At 41.3% G+C, this 19302-nt stretch overlaps 2 protein-coding genes across 2 annotated transcripts; one reads left to right on the top strand and one right to left on the bottom strand.

The window, feature by feature from the left end:
- The first annotated feature begins 449 nt into the window (after positions 1–449).
- Positions 450–10201, top strand: LOC136432794 (long-chain fatty acid transport protein 2-like). The gene is made up of 9 exons (XM_066424293.1): positions 450–1015; positions 1692–1907; positions 6013–6174; positions 6984–7108; positions 7440–7634; positions 8012–8102; positions 8216–8414; positions 8886–8983; positions 9178–10201. The coding sequence occupies exons 1-9, from the start codon at positions 529–531 to the stop codon at positions 9483–9485; spliced, it is 1881 nt and encodes a 626-aa protein (XP_066280390.1). The 5' UTR covers positions 450–528; the 3' UTR covers positions 9486–10201.
- On the bottom strand, positions 9974–17919 carry LOC136432795 (uncharacterized). Its single transcript, XM_066424295.1, has 8 exons — positions 17538–17919; positions 15083–15354; positions 14475–14592; positions 13807–13857; positions 13184–13297; positions 12696–12801; positions 11077–11107; positions 9974–10631 (listed from the first exon to the last, which is right to left on the bottom strand). The coding sequence occupies exons 1-8, from the start codon at positions 17893–17895 to the stop codon at positions 10182–10184; spliced, it is 1500 nt and encodes a 499-aa protein (XP_066280392.1). The 5' UTR covers positions 17896–17919; the 3' UTR covers positions 9974–10181.
- Positions 17920–19302: the final 1383 nt, after the last annotated feature.

Below are 19302 nucleotides of genomic sequence, written 5' to 3'. Positions count from 1 at the left end.
GTCGGCAAACAGGCCTAATATTCGTAACTCATGAATTACTGTAAGTCGACGTATTCCTTTACACAATACAGTCAGGACGCCAGACTTGTTTTCAGGGTCTACGCAGGCCGGCTCATCGGCTCCAGGGGCAAAATGCCCCCAAGGAAATTTTGCCACCGGCCCCTGAATTTGACCTTGAGCTGTGCAGTAAAGTACTGCACTTTAATTTGGGTCTAACATTTCATTTGGGGCCTTACTTACTCGATATTGACCTTAACAAAAAAGCTCACATGCAAACAGGTGATTTGCCATACAATACAATTGTCACTTCGCTACCGTGTACAGAAGACTTTCTACGAACATTTGAAGGCTTTTTCTTCTCACTTCTCCGTTACAAACCCCAGATACTACAGTAAATACCGCGTAGTGATTGGGCTTTAAGGACAGGGGTCAATGGCCTCACGGCTATACTCCTTTCGCAAAGGTCAGGGGTAACGTCATTTTGTGAAGTAGTATCTTTGTACTTAAATCTTTCTGTGCTTCTCTAAAATGGTTAAGCCGACAGAAGCCGCCCTGTATGCGACAGTCGGTGGTATCACCACCGCCGTGGCGGCTCTCAATGTTTTCTACCCCCAAATCCGACAGGATCTAAAGTATATTGGGAAATTCCGAGGCATAATGTCCCGATTTGGGCGGTACAAGTCAGCCCAGCCTCCGGTCTCCATAGTGGACCGTTTCCTCCACCAGGTTCAGATCCATCCCGACAAGCCTTTCGTTCTGTTCGGGGACCAGCTGTGCACCTTCAAGGACATGGACGTCATGTCCAACAAGCTGGCCAATGTCTTCCGGGGGGAGGGGTTCAAGTGCGGGGACACCGTCGCCATGTTGGTTTACAACGAGCCGGCCTTCGTCTGGACTTTCCTGGGTCTGGCGAAGTTGGGGGTGAAGATCGCACTGTTGAACACCAACCTGAGGAGCAAGTCCCTACTGCACTGTTTCAAGCAGGTGGAGGCGAAGGCTCTTATCGTGGGACAAGGTTAGAAGTACCTTCACAAGATGATTTAGTGTACTCTACATTTACTGTATTATGCAACAAGTTTTAAAGTAATGAATGTCAGTTGCAATTCAGTGAACTTGGCAAGGGGGTAGCCGGGAAGGTTATTTTATCTAGCTACACCTGCTTCCTTTTTGTTTACACGTGCCCATCTTAAGATACCCCAGACCTTCCTTGAATCATTTATTGTGGAAAGAAAACGCCCTCACCGCCTCATGTCAAATCGTAAACCGTCGTGTTTGGATATTTTTGACAGCTTTTTATGCTGCTGACAATCTGCTGATAGATATGGATTAAGGCTACAGCTGTGTACTAGCTGCTTTAATAAGTCTCTCGTAAGCAGCTACATGAAAGTTACCCTGTCCGTCACTACCCATCTGTACATGTTTGTTTGTCACCAGGTTGAACACCCACCTGTAGGTCAACCACCTGTAGGCCACTCACCTTTGGTCTTACACTAACCGGAAAACATGGATAGTTATTGGACATTCTGACGCATTGGAATCTCGACTATTCAAAGAGGCTATGGTTTAATTCCTATCACAGAAGGACTTAACCCGCTTTAGTATAATAGTGTCTTGCATAAGTTTAGGTCGGTATGTATTTTTAATACCTGCAAATTGAAAACTAGAAATGTACCTTCCCATGCTATGCACAGGCGAATCGTTACTGGAAGCAACAATGGAGATCTTACCGGCATTGGAGGAGCTCGGTGTGCCAGTCTGGGTGCAGGGAGACAAGCCCGCTCCCCACGGCCTTCTTTCATTGGATGAGAAAATCAACCAATCCTCCGACCAGCCAATCCCATTCAAACTACGAGAAAGCGTCCAATTGAAAGACACCTTTTGTTACATTTATACATCTGGAACGACAGGTTAGAACATACCATCATTTCCTTTTCAGAATAGGCGCTGGTAATATGGTAAAATGTATAATGTTTCTATAACTTTAATTTGCCTAATTTGACTAAAATTTGCGTTGCCATATAGCATATCCTGGATTGGCGGTATTAGGTACTAGTACTTAAAGAGTTAAGGTGAAAAATAGATTTATGCACAGCCTGTAACTTACTGTTCTAAACATCACTGTAGGTACTATGGGGACGACGAAGTATGGTGCGCGATATCTCGTCAAACCTCGCGAGAGTGCGTCGTTGTTTTACGAACATAGATTTATAAATGATTCCCTAGAAAACAGCTTTGCCGTAACGTTACATCTTCGTCTCTCTACGGTGATCTGTCAACGTTCAATTGTTTCTGTGTTTTTTTTCTAGAAAAAAAAACGCGCACCACTAGACTAGAAAACTCCACAAAATGACGTCCATAAACAAAAGGGAGCCATACATCAAGCTTGAACATTGCTCATTATTACTCCGGGAAGGAGGATGACCTCCTTCTGGGAGTATTGGGAATGCATTTGTTTGCGCGTTCGCAGCTATTACTCACGATCCCGTTGTCGCATTGGTGTGTAACTTGGCATATCGTTTGCCTGGTTCGGCGTGGGGATGCACAATAGCTTTGTTACACCATAACTACTTTAAACGTCAATCCAATATCGTAATTGCACCCCTATGATTAATGCTATGTCCCACTGCCCTGCCGTAGCTATAGGGACCATGTTATAATCCGTTATGCATGACTGGAATACTTCAGGCAGATACGGGGTATAAATCTTCCTTACTTGCTGTGATCGTATAGTCACTGTTACATTGAAAAATAGACAACGTGCATCACCACACGCAACCTAGGAAACGATATACCAAGTTACATACCAATGCGGCAACGGGAATTGTGAGTTTTAGCTGCGAACATGTGCCAAGTGAGCTCCAGTCTGTGTATTAAGTATGCCGTGTCCCTCGCAACTCGCATACAGTATGTGCGCACGGGACGGACGATGTATTTTTACGCACAGTGTGAAAATGGCAAATCTCTGGACCTTCAAACTTACCACACTTGTAGTTTATAATACGGAGGCTGTGACAATGTAAAAAGTTTACACAGGGGATGAAAGATTGTTGAGAAATATCTCTCAGAAAAGTGCGCGCGCCAGTGTCACTTCCGGGTGGTTAGATCCGGTGACCTTTGACCTTCGTGAAATGTTATGATAATATAGATGTGCCTTTTTTATTGCAAATAGCTTGATAGCTATAGATCAGGCTGGCCTGCAATAAATTGTGGAAAGAGGATTTACTGCATATTTGTGATTTCTGATACATCTTAGTTGTAAGGCTGAATGGTTCGTTTATAATTGAAAAGGGGCCATCTAGATCTAACTTTGTGACTTTTCCCGGAATTTCTAAATCCCATCTGTGCCACGCTGTAAAAACATACTTTTCAGCAGGTTGACCACTCCTGTATTGAAAGAAAAAGATAAACAAACACTTTTTCTTTCCTTGCTCTAAAACACTACTTGGACTGAGCATAGATGCAATTTGTGTGGGTCAATACTTGTACATACTATAAATACTTCACGGAGAATTGTGTCCTACGGACTCTTGTTTTTGCTTTATTATGTTTAGCCATAAGTATGGCTAAACATATTGTTTTCTCTCATGTTTCTTCTTCTTCTTCTTCTCCTCCTGTCAAATCTTCAAATCGATTCATCTCTGTCATTTTTTGACCAAATGACCTGAAATTTGGTACAGAGGTAATGTAGGCAAAAACCAATGTGCGTTCTTTTCCTTTTTTTGATATTGACCTTGAAAGTGATTTTATTGAGGTTTTTAGGCTATTTTTAGCATATCTTGGCCTCCTGCGCCCTGGTATTTCAACCGAATAACCTGAAATTTGCTGTATATGTGGCTTGAACAAATATTTAAAGGACTACATTCCCATTTTTGGCATACATATATTCAAAACGATTTATTTTGGGCTTTCTTGACAATATTTGCCACTTCTGTCACTTTCAATACTACATATGACCTACAGGTCATTGACCCCAACTGCCTTGCACCTGGCCAAGCTGGAAGTTTGCTTACGAGGAGGAAAGACCGGACATAAACATTTAACGTGATTATCGGGAAAACACCATGTTCCCTTAAACTCAGTGGTTAAATTGCAGTTTAGGAAATTTTATAACAGAAAACAAGTTAAATCAATGATTTTGTGAATGTTTATTCTAGCATTAGTTATTCCAGATATTTTCAAACTCCAAATTCTTCAACACAAAACGGGAGATCGTTTCTCCTCAGACTGGCGCGACACTCCTGTCAAAATTGATTGATGATCTCTCTCTGCCGCCGACTTCATACATGATCAAAGGCGGGTGGTAGGCGGTGCGCGGGGAAACTTAAATATATAATGTAGCGAAGTGTTGCACAAGGAATTCTCACGCTGAGGGGTACATGAAATAATGCTTACAAAATAGACCTCTATGAATCGGGCTACATTCAGCAATGGTAGACGGATTCGGGGCATGCCGCGCAAAACACATGGTCTCACTGGGGACAGGCGTTTTGGTCCCGCACGTTGTCGCAGCGGTGCGTCGCCGCTACGCGATCGAAAGCACGCCGCTGTCTGTCTCGGACCAACACGCGTCTCCCGTGATGTGTAGCGTCCACCACCAGGCCTTCCTACATGTCCTACGTACGGGCGTATGGATCGTAGAATTCGGCAAAAAAGGAATGATTAGGCCAGTAGAGTCAGTCCCCGGTAAGGTCAATGATTCGCCCCTTTGCGCTAGCTTGTAACGTTAAATGAATGTACCCTCTGGTGGCCAAACTTCACTGACAAACTTTCTCCCTATTATCATCATGAGCTTGCGTTAGTCTGGTACTAGTGACTATTATGTGCCGGGAATGTTTATCTATCGCACGCCTTGGAAGGAAGTTGATGATAAATGGTCGGCCGTTGCGAAAATTTGGAATCCCATGCTGTTGATTTTCGTGATTGAATCTGTAAGAAAATATATTTTCATGTCGTTCATGTTTTTGGGACGGACGCCGGGACGGGGTGAATTTTTTCTATCATTTTCGTCCCGTTAGTAATGCAAATCGAATCGTGTTGCACAAGAGGCAAAACACTAAAAACGTGGGTCTTGTGGAGTGTTTTGGAGCGGGAAAATGCCGGATATTAGCGGTGCCGAACAGTGTACATCGTCGCGCGCGGGTGACGCTCCATCAAAACAAATCCGCTGGTGGTCTAGCGCGGCCACCGAAAATAGGCAGAAACACACAGGAGGACTTAGCACCTTCGTTTATGAGGGCAATTGTGAAAATCTTTTGTTACAAATTGTTCGAACATTGAAACATTTGGATAGATGGTTTGAAACTGTTCTAAATAAAATGATTTTTGTGTAGTTACGTTCGAAATGTTTCCAACGTATGTGAAATAAGTTCAAACATGTTATAAGTTTCAATTCTAATTGTTTGAACACTTTAGAACTATTGTGACTTAGACATTCTTTTAATCAAAATAGTTCAAACATATTACAAATATTATATTAAAACCCTCTCGGTGACTTTGAATTGACTCAAATATGTTGTTTTTGGTCATTTCCTTCGTCTCCTGTCAAATCTTCATATGTATACTATGGAAAACTTCATTCTTCCCTGGGGTTGATCTTTTTCAATTCAATTTTGAACTGGGTTGATTATGCGCAAGAGTGTAATTTTCAGCGGATATTTTTCGACTGGTTTACATGGAAATGGCACGGAATATCCCATTCTTGCAAGGGGAGGATTCTTTAATTATTTCTTTCAATTTTGAGCTGGAATGATTATGAAAAAGTCCATTTTTTAGCAGAAGTGTATTTGTTAATCAATTAGTGGATATGGTTGTGGACTGGTCCATATTGTGTTGAGGTGCTACTGGAAGACTCAATTTTGGACTGGGGTGATTCATTTTTTTAGTGCAAGTATTTTAGAATGGTCCATTGTTATTTTGGGAGAGTCCATTTTTTGCATGGCGAGGAGTATGGCTAAACATGCTGTATTTGCTCGCAAATGTTGCCTTTCTAGTGAGCTATTATTTTTCGAAAAGGTTTCCCCAAAGCTGCCAAAGTGACCCTGGAAAAGATGTTGAAAGCAGGATGTACCACCGGTGGGGTTACGAACGTGAAGAAGGATGATGTTGTGTACGTGACTATGCCCCTGTACCATTCCAGCGCGCTGTTTTTCGGCCTGGCATCCGTCATTGAAAATGGTACGTGAATTATTGTACATATCGAGTGAATCCGAAGCCGTATCTTTAGAATGAAAGCTATTCTGGAGTGTTAAGATACTCATCGAATATCCGGCCACGTCCGGCCAGCGGCCTTCATCAGGAATTCACTTTCCCGCCGACTTGCACTGATCTCATGGAGGTGTGACGTCAGAGGTCCACGTGTGGCGTCGTTTGGCGGTGTGGCGTCGTGTCGTAATGGTTAGAACATTCAGCTGTCAAACAAGGGGACCCGGGTTGCCACCAGACATGTCTGGACATGCGCCCCGACATTGTGCCCTTGGCAAAGGCACTTAACACAAATTTCCTCACTTCACTCAGGTGTAAATGAGCGGGGGCACCTAGCCTCGGTTAGGGACGTCCCTCGGATAGGACATTAAATGGAGGTCCCGTGTTTGAAGCATCCCACGCATGTTAATGCACCCACCACACCTTTCGAAAAAGAGTAGGGGCATGCCCCGGTGTGCGATGGTCCAAAACCTTACAGTCTCTTGTACGTCTTACGTACCGTGCTTGGAGTCCTCAACTTAATGAGGTTATGCACGTAATAAGAAGAAAGAAAGAAAGGAAAAAAGTGGGTCAAAGGTACCCGGAAGTCGACACCTGCTGCTCTTCCGGTTTAACGTCGGTTAATGGCGGCAGGTATCGACTTCCAGATACCTTTGACCCACTCCTGACATCACACTTGTCTAAGATCAGTGTGTCGGCGGAAAAGTGGGTCGTATTCTTATTGAAAGCCAGTGAGTACGGTGATAACAAACTAAATGTACTTTCCTCGGTGCATTTTACAGGGCACACAATGGCACTGACCAGCAAGTTTTCCGCAACACGATTTTGGGACGACTGTCGCAAATACAACGCAACTATGATACTGTACATCGGAGAGCTACTGAGATACCTGTGTGCTCAACCAAAGGTGCTGTCCTATCATTTTCATTTCAAACAAATTGTAGTTTGATTTGAATATCATCACTGTAAGGGTCAGTGTACAGCTCAAAATGTAAGTACCCCTGACATCCAACCCGTCTCAAAACTTCCCAATCATGGCGGGTGATTCGATATTCCCTTTTATTGATTTATTTGTTTGTTTGCTTCTTTGGGGGATAACGTACTGTTATCTGATAGAAAATGTTTATTTTTGATGGTAATATATGTATAGTTAATGTAATGATTTCAGCATGTCTAATCTTGACCTCGTGATCCACTTGTTGTGACAACTGATCAGCCACCATCATCATCTGTTTTAGACTCCATTTGACAAGAATCACAACGTCCGTCTGGCTGTTGGGAACGGTCTTCGACCTGACGTCTGGGTAAAGTTCAAGGAAAGGTTTGGGGTGGGGGACATTGTAGAGTTCTACGCTGCAACGGACGGGAACGTGGGGTTCTTCAACGTCACCAATAAAACAGGTGCTGTCGGCGTGCTGACTCCTTTGTTGAAGGCAAGTGAAAGTTTTAGAAGTTTTATGACGCCAAAACACAACATTTTCTGATTAAACTCAGCAACCTTGAATGTAGAATTCAATGGACATATATCGCAAAATCAATAAAAACTCATCCTGTTGGAAATTTATCTCGCAAGGTTATTAGATTATAAACTACAAACATTGTGATATCTTGCAATAACATGTAGTCAAGATGATGAAACACTGCTTGCCTCTCAAAGGTGCGTTATTCGTGATCTGCAGAGTGAAATTCCAAACTTATCGATTTGGTCATCGTGACGTCACATACAGACATACAGTGCACAATCTTATTATCTTGTGGAAAGTACACGCCAGGCTAACCTGTATATTACATGCTGTTTTTTTCTGTACAGAGATTAAACGGTGCCTCCTTGATTAAAGTTGACCCTGAAACGAGTGAACCTGTCAGAGACCAGGACGGCAGATGCATTCCTGTGAAACTTGGTAAGTTGGGAATAGTTCTAACTACTAGTACCATCAAAAGAAAAAAAAAAAGTTGTTTCACTCATTGGATTGTAAAATCCTACTTTGTAAGATTCCTTTCCTCCTCTCTGTAGGAGAGCCGGGTCTTCTGATTGGTCCTATAACAGACGCCTCCCCCTTCGATGGGTACCGAGGAGACAGGAAGTTGACTGACAAGAAGATTCTTCGTAACGTTTTTAAGGAGGGGGACATCTTTCTCAACTCGGGTGACCTTATGATGGTGGACAAGGACTACTACGTGTACTTCATCGACAGACTGGGGGACACCTACAGGTAGTTCGTAATCTCATATATCGCGGTGCTGACAATACGTTGAAAGGAGAGTGTAAGAACTGTATGTATTTTTCTCGGTAAATGGTTAAATCAACTTTGTGTGTGACACATATGCAAAGTACGAATGGGAAATTTGCACAAACTACCAATGTTTAAATGTCATTATCTACCCTTTAAATGAAGTCGTCACACCTGGTAGGCAGACATCTGGTTCCTAGCACGACCACGAGAGACTAAAAATGGCCCACAAAGAAAACAGGAAATTGATTTCGTAGGGAATTCAAAATATATAGCATATGGAACACACACACACACACACACACACACACACACACACACACACACACACACACATACAAACACACCGTCCTTGGTGCTGAACACCATCCACACATAGTAAACACACCTATAGTTAACTCGTGAGAAAAGATATAATATATGACTTCGTTGTTTTCGTTTTGCTATCGGCAGATGGAAAGGGGAAAACGTGGCAACAACTGAGGTGGCAGGGGTCTTACATGACATAGAAGGTGTGCAGGAAGCTAACGTGTATGGGGTCACCGTGACAGGTAGGCTGTGAGGCTTGCATGGTCAGAGAAAACAAGTGAACATTTTAAAGATGACTTTTCATAGCGTAATTAATTTAAACTGCCAATTTTTCTCTCACTGGTTTACATATTATCGATTCTATAATCTACATGCATACCGTCAAGAATCAACACGGCTACTGTCTAGCGTCTAATCAATGTGTTTTTGTATCAAGGTCATGACGGACGAGCTGGAATGGCCGCCATTGTTGTACATCCGGGACACCTGCCGAACATGCGGGACTGGTACGCCCACCTGTCCTCCCGCCTGCCAGGCTACGCCCGACCGCTGTTTCTCCGTCTCACCCAAGACTTAGACCACACTAGCACGCACAAACAGACCAAGGCAGAACTGGTGAAGGATGGATTTGATCCAAGCGTTGTCACCGATCGCCTGTACTTCCGTGACGACTCTAAGAAGACCTACGTCCCACTAGATTTGGAGGTCTACAAGGCTATTGCCGTCGGCAAGGCAAAACTTTAATTTGAAAGAACAGTGTGTCCAAATCCTACCAAAAAATGTTTGCATTGTGATCGGTGTTTTGCTGTCATTCTATGCTTTTAATTTGGTCCATTGAGCTCCTTGATAAGCTAGCATTCCAATATTGGACAAAACAATGGTTAAGATAACACAAATATGGCTGTAATGAAATTCCCAGAAATGACCATCTTCGGTTTTTCAGTTCTATCTATATGATACTGAACAAAACAAAACAAGACGAAACAAGAACCAATTGTCGATATAGTATGGTAAAATATCAAAGGAACATTGAAGGTATCAAGAATAACATTAACGTTACCCTGTCCAAGGTAAATTGCTTATCAATACTATCTTTGTTTGTATATACATAGTAATACATGTTATATCACATTAAATTAATGATTCGTTGACCACAATATATCAAAGCGGTTAGATATTTTGCAACGTTTGAAATGATAAGTATTTTACACGAACAATAAATACAAGTGTCAGCACAGAATTACAACGTTCTTTATTCGCAGCCCGAGAGTAACATAGCAGACAACATTTCATGTTTCTCCTTGGCTGTGAATAAAGCATGTTGTAATTCAGTCATTCATCAACCTGATCAAAGTGTTCACGGAATAGTCAGTATAGTAGGTCATAAATTTTACCCAGCGTTGTATTCATTTAACAGACGATATGAATAAATAGCGTTCATCACAAGTTTGAAGACCCTCCGTTCAAGTCTATGTACTCATTTCCTTCAGATGTTGGCGTCATGTAGCCTTCATAGTCTGTATCAGCGGCTGTATTTGCCTTCCCAGCCTGTGGTTCCACGTACACACCCTCGTACCCTGGTATAGATCCGACCGGCGGTGGGGCGGGCGGTTCGGGGCCTTTGCTGGCGTCCCCTTTGTCTTTCTCCCCCGGCAAACCTGCATTCAACGAGGTATAAGCGCCCCCTTGCGATGTGCCTTTTCTATACAGGCTGCGCTGCTGAGTCCCGTCCAGCTCCATGTAGATGTCCTCGGGGTCGGCGGAGCTGTAGTAGTTGGGTTCTTCCCCCGGACGAGGCGGGACGGGCGGGGGGACGCTCGAGCCCTTCCGCCCAGCCTGTGACGAGTAGGCGGGGTTGGCTACGCCGCTTTTCCTCCTTGCACTGGCAGGCTACGGATACACATAGGGAAATACAGTTATAACCTAGGATGGTACTACGGCAGAAATGTGATATCTTTGAACAATGGTTTGTAGATCTCCACACTGAAAACAATATACTGTCTGAAATGCTAATCCAGTATTTTTTAGTACATCAAATTTAAAGTTGCTAAAATAGTTCACCCATCATCGGACAAGAATCACCCAAGTAAAGAAAACTGGTATTCATCAACTAGATCACCCAAGACAAATAAAAGAAAATGACATTAAGTATCTAAATGTCTTCATGCACAATCTTTTGATTTATTCACTCTTTCTCACATTTGTGCTCCTTTCTTGTCTAGTCTACGTCCTCCAGTTCGGTGCATTCGACATTGGAATACAGACGTCTGAGGCAAGACACAAAGAAATATGTTTCTGTAAGTTTTAATTTAAGATCAAGAAATAAAACACGTACCAGGTGGGTTCTCATTGTGCTCCGTTGTCTCCTACAAAATAAGAAAGTTACGAATTAGTTAAGTTTCAACAGATACGTGGTTTATTGTAAAACATTATGAATGAAGAAGGAACTAGAGTTCCACGACCTCATACCTTCGCCAAATGATTTTAACCATTATGACTGACATATTAGGAGCGTTTCTCATCAATTATAAATCATACCAGTTGATCATCTTCACCCAAATAACAGAGGTTATGCAAACATATATAATCAATTATGCAAATGAGGTCCTTATTAGCATAATTTGATGCAACGATGTTGACATTCACATAACTTCCAAATGCCACAAGTATGTAATTGCCATCATTTACCTGTAAGGAATTCTAGTAGTTTCTCATTAATTATGCAAATTAGGCCTACAATTGCATGTTTTCTATCTATCAACATTCCTCTCTTCCTCAGTTACAAATGTCACATATTTGAATAGTCATATCATGGAACACAGCAGATTTTTAAAATTGTCTCATTGATAATGCAAATTAGAATCTGATTTGCATATTTCTTGTCCAATCATACAAAGTATCACGTAAGCTTTCTACGTACCAAAAATCATGAACATCCATGAAGCCCATCTTGAGTTATAGTATTTTCTCATTAATTATGCAAATGAGGTCCTCATTTGCATAGTTGATATCTATTAATATTTCTCTTTCTCAGTTACATATGTGACATGTTTGAGAGTACTATCTTGGAGTTTGGCGGCTGTATAAACTTTCCTCATTAAATATGCAAATTAGATACTGATTTGCATAATAAGTATCTAATCATGTACATCATCACTCAAGCTATCTAATTACTAAAATTCATGACCATCCATCAAGCCCTTCTTGAGTTATTCCCTTTCAAAGTCTGAAGCAAAACCTGCTCCTGCAGTTCCAAAAAAGCCGGTAGGGGGCCAAAACCTATACCACTTACTGTCTGTCCAAAGAGCTATCTACCACTAAAAAATCAGGACTATAGCATGTCCACAACACGAGATATCAAAACAGGAAGTTCTGCTGCAGTACCATAACAAGCCGCTAGGTGACCCAAAATCTAATCATTTCCAAGTCTCATCAAGACCTACCCACCTACCAATATCAACACAATCCATCCAAGCCTTCTCGAGTTATGCTGTTGGTTACAAACACACACACACACACAAACGCTGCCCTCTGCATAACCTTCTCGGCGAAGGTAATAACTGTATGTTCGAAAAATAATTTTAGTAATATAAGATTATTGTCAATGAAGAGTAACTTCTGCATAGTCCATACCGGCTTTTGATATCAAAGTTTTAACGATTCCTTGTGACCAGTTTAAGACATACAAGAGTTTAAGTGACAAAGATTCTAGTGAACAATGCATGCCATGGACGTTGTAAAAGACAATACAATTCATAACCCTTGTCACGGGCCTCTGCAAACCCGCATCATTTGAAAACCTCAGTAAACCATTTATGAACTCAGTAAACCTCAGCACCAAATGTAAAACAATGCGTTTGTTAAAATCTACGGAACAAAATGAGGCGATGAGGAATCAAAACTATCCACAATCTTCCATTGTTAAACGCATCGACACCTGGACTGTAAACCTACCCTGCAACTTTTCCGGCCCTGTAGAACAGGAACGCCACACTGACACCTATTACTATTAGCGCCAGAACCACACCCACCGCAACACCGATTATCATCGCCAGATTACCTGTAAATTAACAACAGAATAGAAATAGTGAATGCACAGTGGTGGAGGCGATTCAGTGAAAAAAGGAAGAAATAATGTACGAATGCACTTTCAAAGCTAAATGGGACATTTCCATGCAGAATGTAGCAAATGTCTATTATACCAAAGGGCAAAATTTTAACGCATATGGGGTATAATTAATTCAATGCCATTCTATCAGTGTTAAAGATAATCCATTGCAATGTAATGGATGCCATACATATATAGCTTCTTTTATTACAATCGTGGAAGATCTATCAAATAGAACTTCGTTGTTACAATATTAGAATGTTTGCCCGGTATCGCTAATGGTAGATACAAGTATGTTCTACTGAATAGAACCTACAGAACATGGCATACGTACTGTTTGACGCTGGCGGCGGTGGTGATTGTGTTAGAGTGTCCGTTTGAGTCACTATAACTGGGCTAGTCAAGACCATGGCTGGGTTAGTGATGGACATTGGACCCATGCCGGATCCTGCATGGAAAAAAACTTATTCAGTCATCACTCTATTATGTGAACGATTACTCAGCATATTTTTCAACCTTCTGTTCTAAAATGATCTGTTTAATACAATTATATTGCTGGGAAAATGAATGCGTGTATATGTAAATTGCATGTTGTTCTAATTCTGATTGAGATATTTGGAAGCACATGAAAGACCCTTCGATGGAAACGTTTGATCGACCAAAACTTGATCTGTATGATTCTATGATTCTATGACTTTAAAATTGGAATATGATCCACGATGAGCAAGTGCGATTGAAAAACAAAACAAAACGAAACTTAGAAAATACATTTCATTTTCAAAAACGAAATGCCACATTTGAAACGGTTAGATGAGCACTTCTAGAGCAACAGTTAGGTCTTACCGCTATCAGATATCGCCACCCTACATGAGCATTGTTACTACAAGTGGTAAGAAGGCCGCTGACATTTTGGCTGTGCAGTTTTGCAGCAGTCTCGGTGTTATCTATTAAACGTACCCGTATAATCACTTCCGAGAAGACAGGGGGGTAATCCCAACTGGTAGTCATCTGTGTTAATATGTGTAATAAAAGATCATTTGATGATGACATTCAAATCACAAGAATCTGTCAATCAGCCTGTTTGACACTGGAATTTTTGTCTATATCATCTTACTGACAGCAGTAGTAGTGATATGCATATACTTATACAAATACATAAAACAGCACGTACTATAAAAATATCATGTAGAATAGCTATGTGACTAGCTATAAAACAATTTCCAGTACGATAGTACAGTGAACGCTCACAATTCCACCTGGAACCTTAAAACGGCAACATTGACAAAAACAATTTTATCGAGACCAGAGTTATCTGGAATGTCTTAAACACCTGGATATAAGTGTGCGTACCTCTGAGATCACCAATGTTACTTAGATTTAAGGAATTTACCGTTTTTTCTAACGTGGCAGTCTTATGGTACCCAGTGGAAGTATCTGAGAGTTGACCCTAACCACTTGAGCGTTTGCAACACCCACCGTTTTGAATGAAGACAAGTGAAAATAGAGACCGGAGATTTGCATACTTAAGATATACAGACGTTAAAGATATTCTTGAGAAGGCTCCAATGTTTAATGTGGCAGAAGTACCAGAGTTTATCGATGTTATACTTTGAAGTTGTACTTACACATAGCAGTGCCATCCACCTTGAACCTGACACATGTCAGGGGGCTGGAGTTACACGATATGTCCAACTCTACAACTAGTCCGTCCAGACAGGGGGACAGGTGGGCGGGGCCCATCCACTACAAGAGTAATTAACACTCGTCAACAAAAATAACAACTTTCTCATAATGTCTCAATAAGTACATTGAAAGGAAGTGAAAAGACCAAAGGAGCAAGTAGACATAGTTGACACACGAAAGCTAAGTTCGTATATTCTTCATCATTGGCGTCAGATTTTTGTCATACACATGTATATCCAAAACGTTAGGGAGTACTCGAGTAACGTCGACATGGTTTGTATAAAACTGAACAAATCGATAAAGAACGATAAAGCTAACTTATCAAAATGGTCATAATTTCGAAGGATAAAAGTTATCTACAAACAGATGTACTGTGTCGGCTATTTGGTGTGTCCCTTTTGCTCCGTTACTCAGTTTGTTGTAGATTTTCTTACTAGACACCTCGGTCCTAGACCTTATTGAAAACAACTCAGACATGCATCCGCATTGGTATAAGTACAAACCATAAGGTAGTGAATATGTTCAAAATATGGAAGTGCAGTATACTAACCTTAATGTACATGTATCCATCTGAACGTGCGCTCAGTCTGAAGAATGGTCCGCTCGTCGCGCTAGAGCTGAAGATGTAGACCAGCGGCCACATAGCCGTTCTATCCTGGTAGAACTCGTCTGTGACTTGACATGACTGGGCTTGCGTCAGGGAATTGCCGCTGATACGTAACGCTCTTCTTGGCTGGAGGAACACTGACGACTGGCCAAGCGGGATCTCAAGGGTCTGATAGAGAGCATCTCCAACCGTCACCTGACACGTCTGGTTGTTACCTACAGAAGAAAGAAGAACACATGTATTCTTCTGTATTAAGATACCATTTAGCCAAAGGCCATTCTTCCAGGTTTCAGGAGTAAAGGCATATGTATTACACATAATGAATAAGTCTATACTCTATAATGAATAAGTCTATACTCTTTACCATATCTATAGTAAGATATCAAATGTCTATTTCACGCTCTTTCGACTTTTGTAGAGTTTGTATTCGGATCACTGCACTGTTTATTGACGTTATAAGGGCGTTACAACAATGTGGCTATGCGTTTTTTCAACAGATCGCGTGATTAAAATCACGCAATCTGTGAGTATACATAATAATAACTTTATTGCACAGCAATTGTACAATGTACAAAATATGGCATCCACTGGTACATTATAAGATAACATTTTATGAGGCTAATCAATCTGTCTTATACAATTCGGTGTAGTAGTATGGGATGACAATGGGATTTTACAATCATTGGAGGAGTTTCTAACGTCTATACATTCTTTGATATATTTTCCGACGTATACCATGCATGTAAAGTAACACGATTTCTAACTTTGATGATCTACTGCTTTTAGCTATTGCTTGGCTGTTTTTTTTCAGGTTTGTTTGCATGTTTTGCCCTGTATAAATGATACTATACAGTACCGAAAATGTGCGACGCATTGTCAATGTCCTGTAAGTTATGATATCTTGTTTTTCTGTTGAATGTATCTCAATACATGCAGTCAAAGAGTCAGTGGTGACTATTCAATGGACTTAAATAGAATGGTCGTAGTAGACGGATGAACATCATTAATATGATTCCTAATGCAAGTGGGAAAGGCAATCCCAGGTACCACCAAAAATGTGGACAAAATTTGCCGCAGAACCCGCATACAGAGGTGATCTTAAGTACAGGTTTCATAGCTGGTGTGTCACGCCGAGTGGCGGTTATACCGGCTATATAGATACAGATACAGACAGTATCACGACAATGGCATAATTTTGGGGTGTATGTATATTGCTGGGAGCGACAGCCAAAAAAACATACGGATAGGTCTTGTGAGTGAAGCTGTGACTAATCCATGTACAATGCAGCCCATGCCACTATGTACGGATTATACGGGAGCTGAGGTATTCGGGGTGGTACCAAACACTGCGTATCGTGGCCCCGCCCTGTCACGGAAGACTTGATCACGTAAATACGATGTAGTTACTAAATGCTGGCTCTATATACGTACATAATTACCATGTTGGCAGTGGAAAAAACACTCTTTGACAACGCCCTCATATATATATAGATTACGTTGAAAACACCAAAAAGAGAACTAGAAATGAGTGCAGACAAATAAGAATAAGAAAATACGGTATATTTGTTTGGATATGAGGTCGCTATTGACTCACGCCTTCTTGCATACGTCTTTATAGGATCAACGCTAGTTATTTTGGCTTTGCCACGGGGCGAGGAGGGGATGGGTGACTTCAAAATGGAATCGTCAATCAATTTGAAGAAGGAAAATGGTTAATGCTTGTAATTGCATTGTTGTTGCTCTTGTTGTTATGTCTATATTTACGTCTCGTTTGCGTTCTCTCACAGCCATCCTCGTGGTAAACATGATCTTTTCTATCGGTCAAAACATGCGCCCTGCAAACATTCAACTGACGATAGCGTGACGTGTTCAAGGACTTCTTTTGAGGGTCTCTCCTTTTGGTGCCATTTGGTGCCACCTCACCTACCGGCGCGAAGCCCCTCATTGTTCCCCTTTAAACACAGCCGCGACTGAAGGACTTACTCAACCTTGTGTTGAGAAGGCTACGAGTGGATTAGTTGTCATGGCGCTAGATGCACTAGTACTTGCGGGTCACGCAACTACCAACGTAAATGGCATCCACGTACCTACAAATGTTTGCCCTACATTTAAGTTACTAACTACAACCTACACTTAGTACATAGCCTATCATTTGCAATTACCAGTGTATACAATGACATGACCTAAATAGACATTCCAGTGGGTGGAGTGTTATTATTTCTCTGCGAATCCAATGAAATAGAACGACATGATTCGTTGCGACATCACGCGGGAAAGGTATCTACACGAAATAAGATTCAAATGAACTATACACGTCGTTTCTAGGAAGCCTGTCTGTTATAAGACAATTGCAGAACAATAAACTACCTGTTGTCATATACCATTTTTGACTTCTTACCTGCGGATAGCTCCGTATTGTCGCACACCTGTCTGTTGACGTCGAATACGTGAGTGTTCTGACGACACTTACAAGCACACTGCTCCACACCGCCGTCGAACGTAAACTTTCCCACGAAATTTGCTTCCTTCGCCGAGCAGTTGTCGTGACAGTACCGCTGGTTATTCGGTTCCACGTTCTGACAAGGGTTGGTGAATACGTCGCCATATTCCTCTCTTTTCACATGGAATTGTTGATCATAGTTGCAATCCAAAGTAGTGGCTGATGCCCTTAGAGCCAAGTATAGAAATGTCGTCGAAAAGAGTAGCGAGGAAGAAAGAGATGTTTTTCGAGGTGAATTTTCAGGTACAGCTGCCATCTTTGTCCTCACCGGTTTCTTATCTTAGGCCACAGCAAGTAATTTTTATGGATGACATCAGCGCGCTCATTAATTTTCGCCTGATTTCGAAATAAAAAACAAGAAATTTCATTGCCCTCCGACGGTGGTCAACATGCCAAAAATTGGCAAATATGTCGTAAACGTTGACAGTCTAAGGTGTTTCATTGCATATGAATACCCAGTGTAGTTCCTACCCATGATGGTATGACAAGCTGTTTTCTGCATTTGTTCTAGTTAATTGAGCTGTATAAACATCTTCAAGAACAGTCTAATGTTGACAGTCTAAGGTGTTTCATTGCATATGAATACCCAGTGTAGTGCCTGCCCATGATGGTATAATAACAAGCTGTTTTCTGCATTTGTTCTAGCAAGGACATTACATAAATAATGGGGGTGGTCTAGTTAATTGAACTGTATACACAAGGTGTTTCATCGCATATGAATTCCCAGTGTAGTTGCTTCAGATGATGGTACAACAAGCTCTTTTCTGCATTTGTTGTAGTTAGTCTATTGAGATGTATACACATCTACAAGGATATGTTTACATTAAATCAAGGAGGTTTTATATTATATATGAAACCTCATTGGTTGAAAACAGGAATAAAAGACCTGTTGGTCGTGATATCATATTTCGTCGCCTCAATTCTTGTTTAACAAGACTAATGATCTCAAAATTTGAAAATATAGGAATCTTGTTTTTTTTGGCCCGCCTTGTTTTTTTTTCGCCCTATCTCATTAATTTTGGAGTCTGTGGAGGATGTCATCCATAAAATTTACTTGCTGTGGCCTTACGTATTTCACCGGTGTTGTCTGTTCCAGTCAACCGTAGTATGACGTCATTTCCGGTCACTGCAACTCTGTTCGAAAGGTGTAATTTTACATATTGACGTCGAAGCTTGCGGCGTAGCAAACGAATGGAGGTTTGCATTTACCAATACTGTTAACTGCATTGCGGGCATACATTGTACGATTGATATTACTTTTTCGGCCATGTGATTTTAGGTGTCTAGAATGACCCCGTGTAACACTCGGTGGTTTTCAAGGCCACAGGTGTCACACTACTCTTTACTGCCACACACAAACATCCTGGGGAAATACTTGGGGCTTATTGAAGTGCAACGTTTTCAGCTTAGTAATGTGCTGTGACAATTGATTTCTTTAGATTACGTACAAGACTCCCAATTGTATTTGTCATCAGGCCAAGAACTAACAAAACAAACAACAACGGTTATATTTTGTACTAGGGCAGACGTAAACGTGTATCTTTAACTAACAGAAAGTCTAACGTTACCTGTGAAAATGCAGCACTGACGAAATAGACGTGCCCTTTCAATCTTGAACACCTAATCTACACATGTTGTTGTGGTTCAAGATCGTAACGTTTTC

This window comes from Branchiostoma lanceolatum, chromosome 4 (assembly GCF_035083965.1).
Source record: "Branchiostoma lanceolatum isolate klBraLanc5 chromosome 4, klBraLanc5.hap2, whole genome shotgun sequence".
Lineage (NCBI taxonomy): Eukaryota > Metazoa > Chordata > Leptocardii > Amphioxiformes > Branchiostomatidae > Branchiostoma > Branchiostoma lanceolatum.
This window is presented reverse-complemented; position numbering and strand designations above follow the sequence as displayed.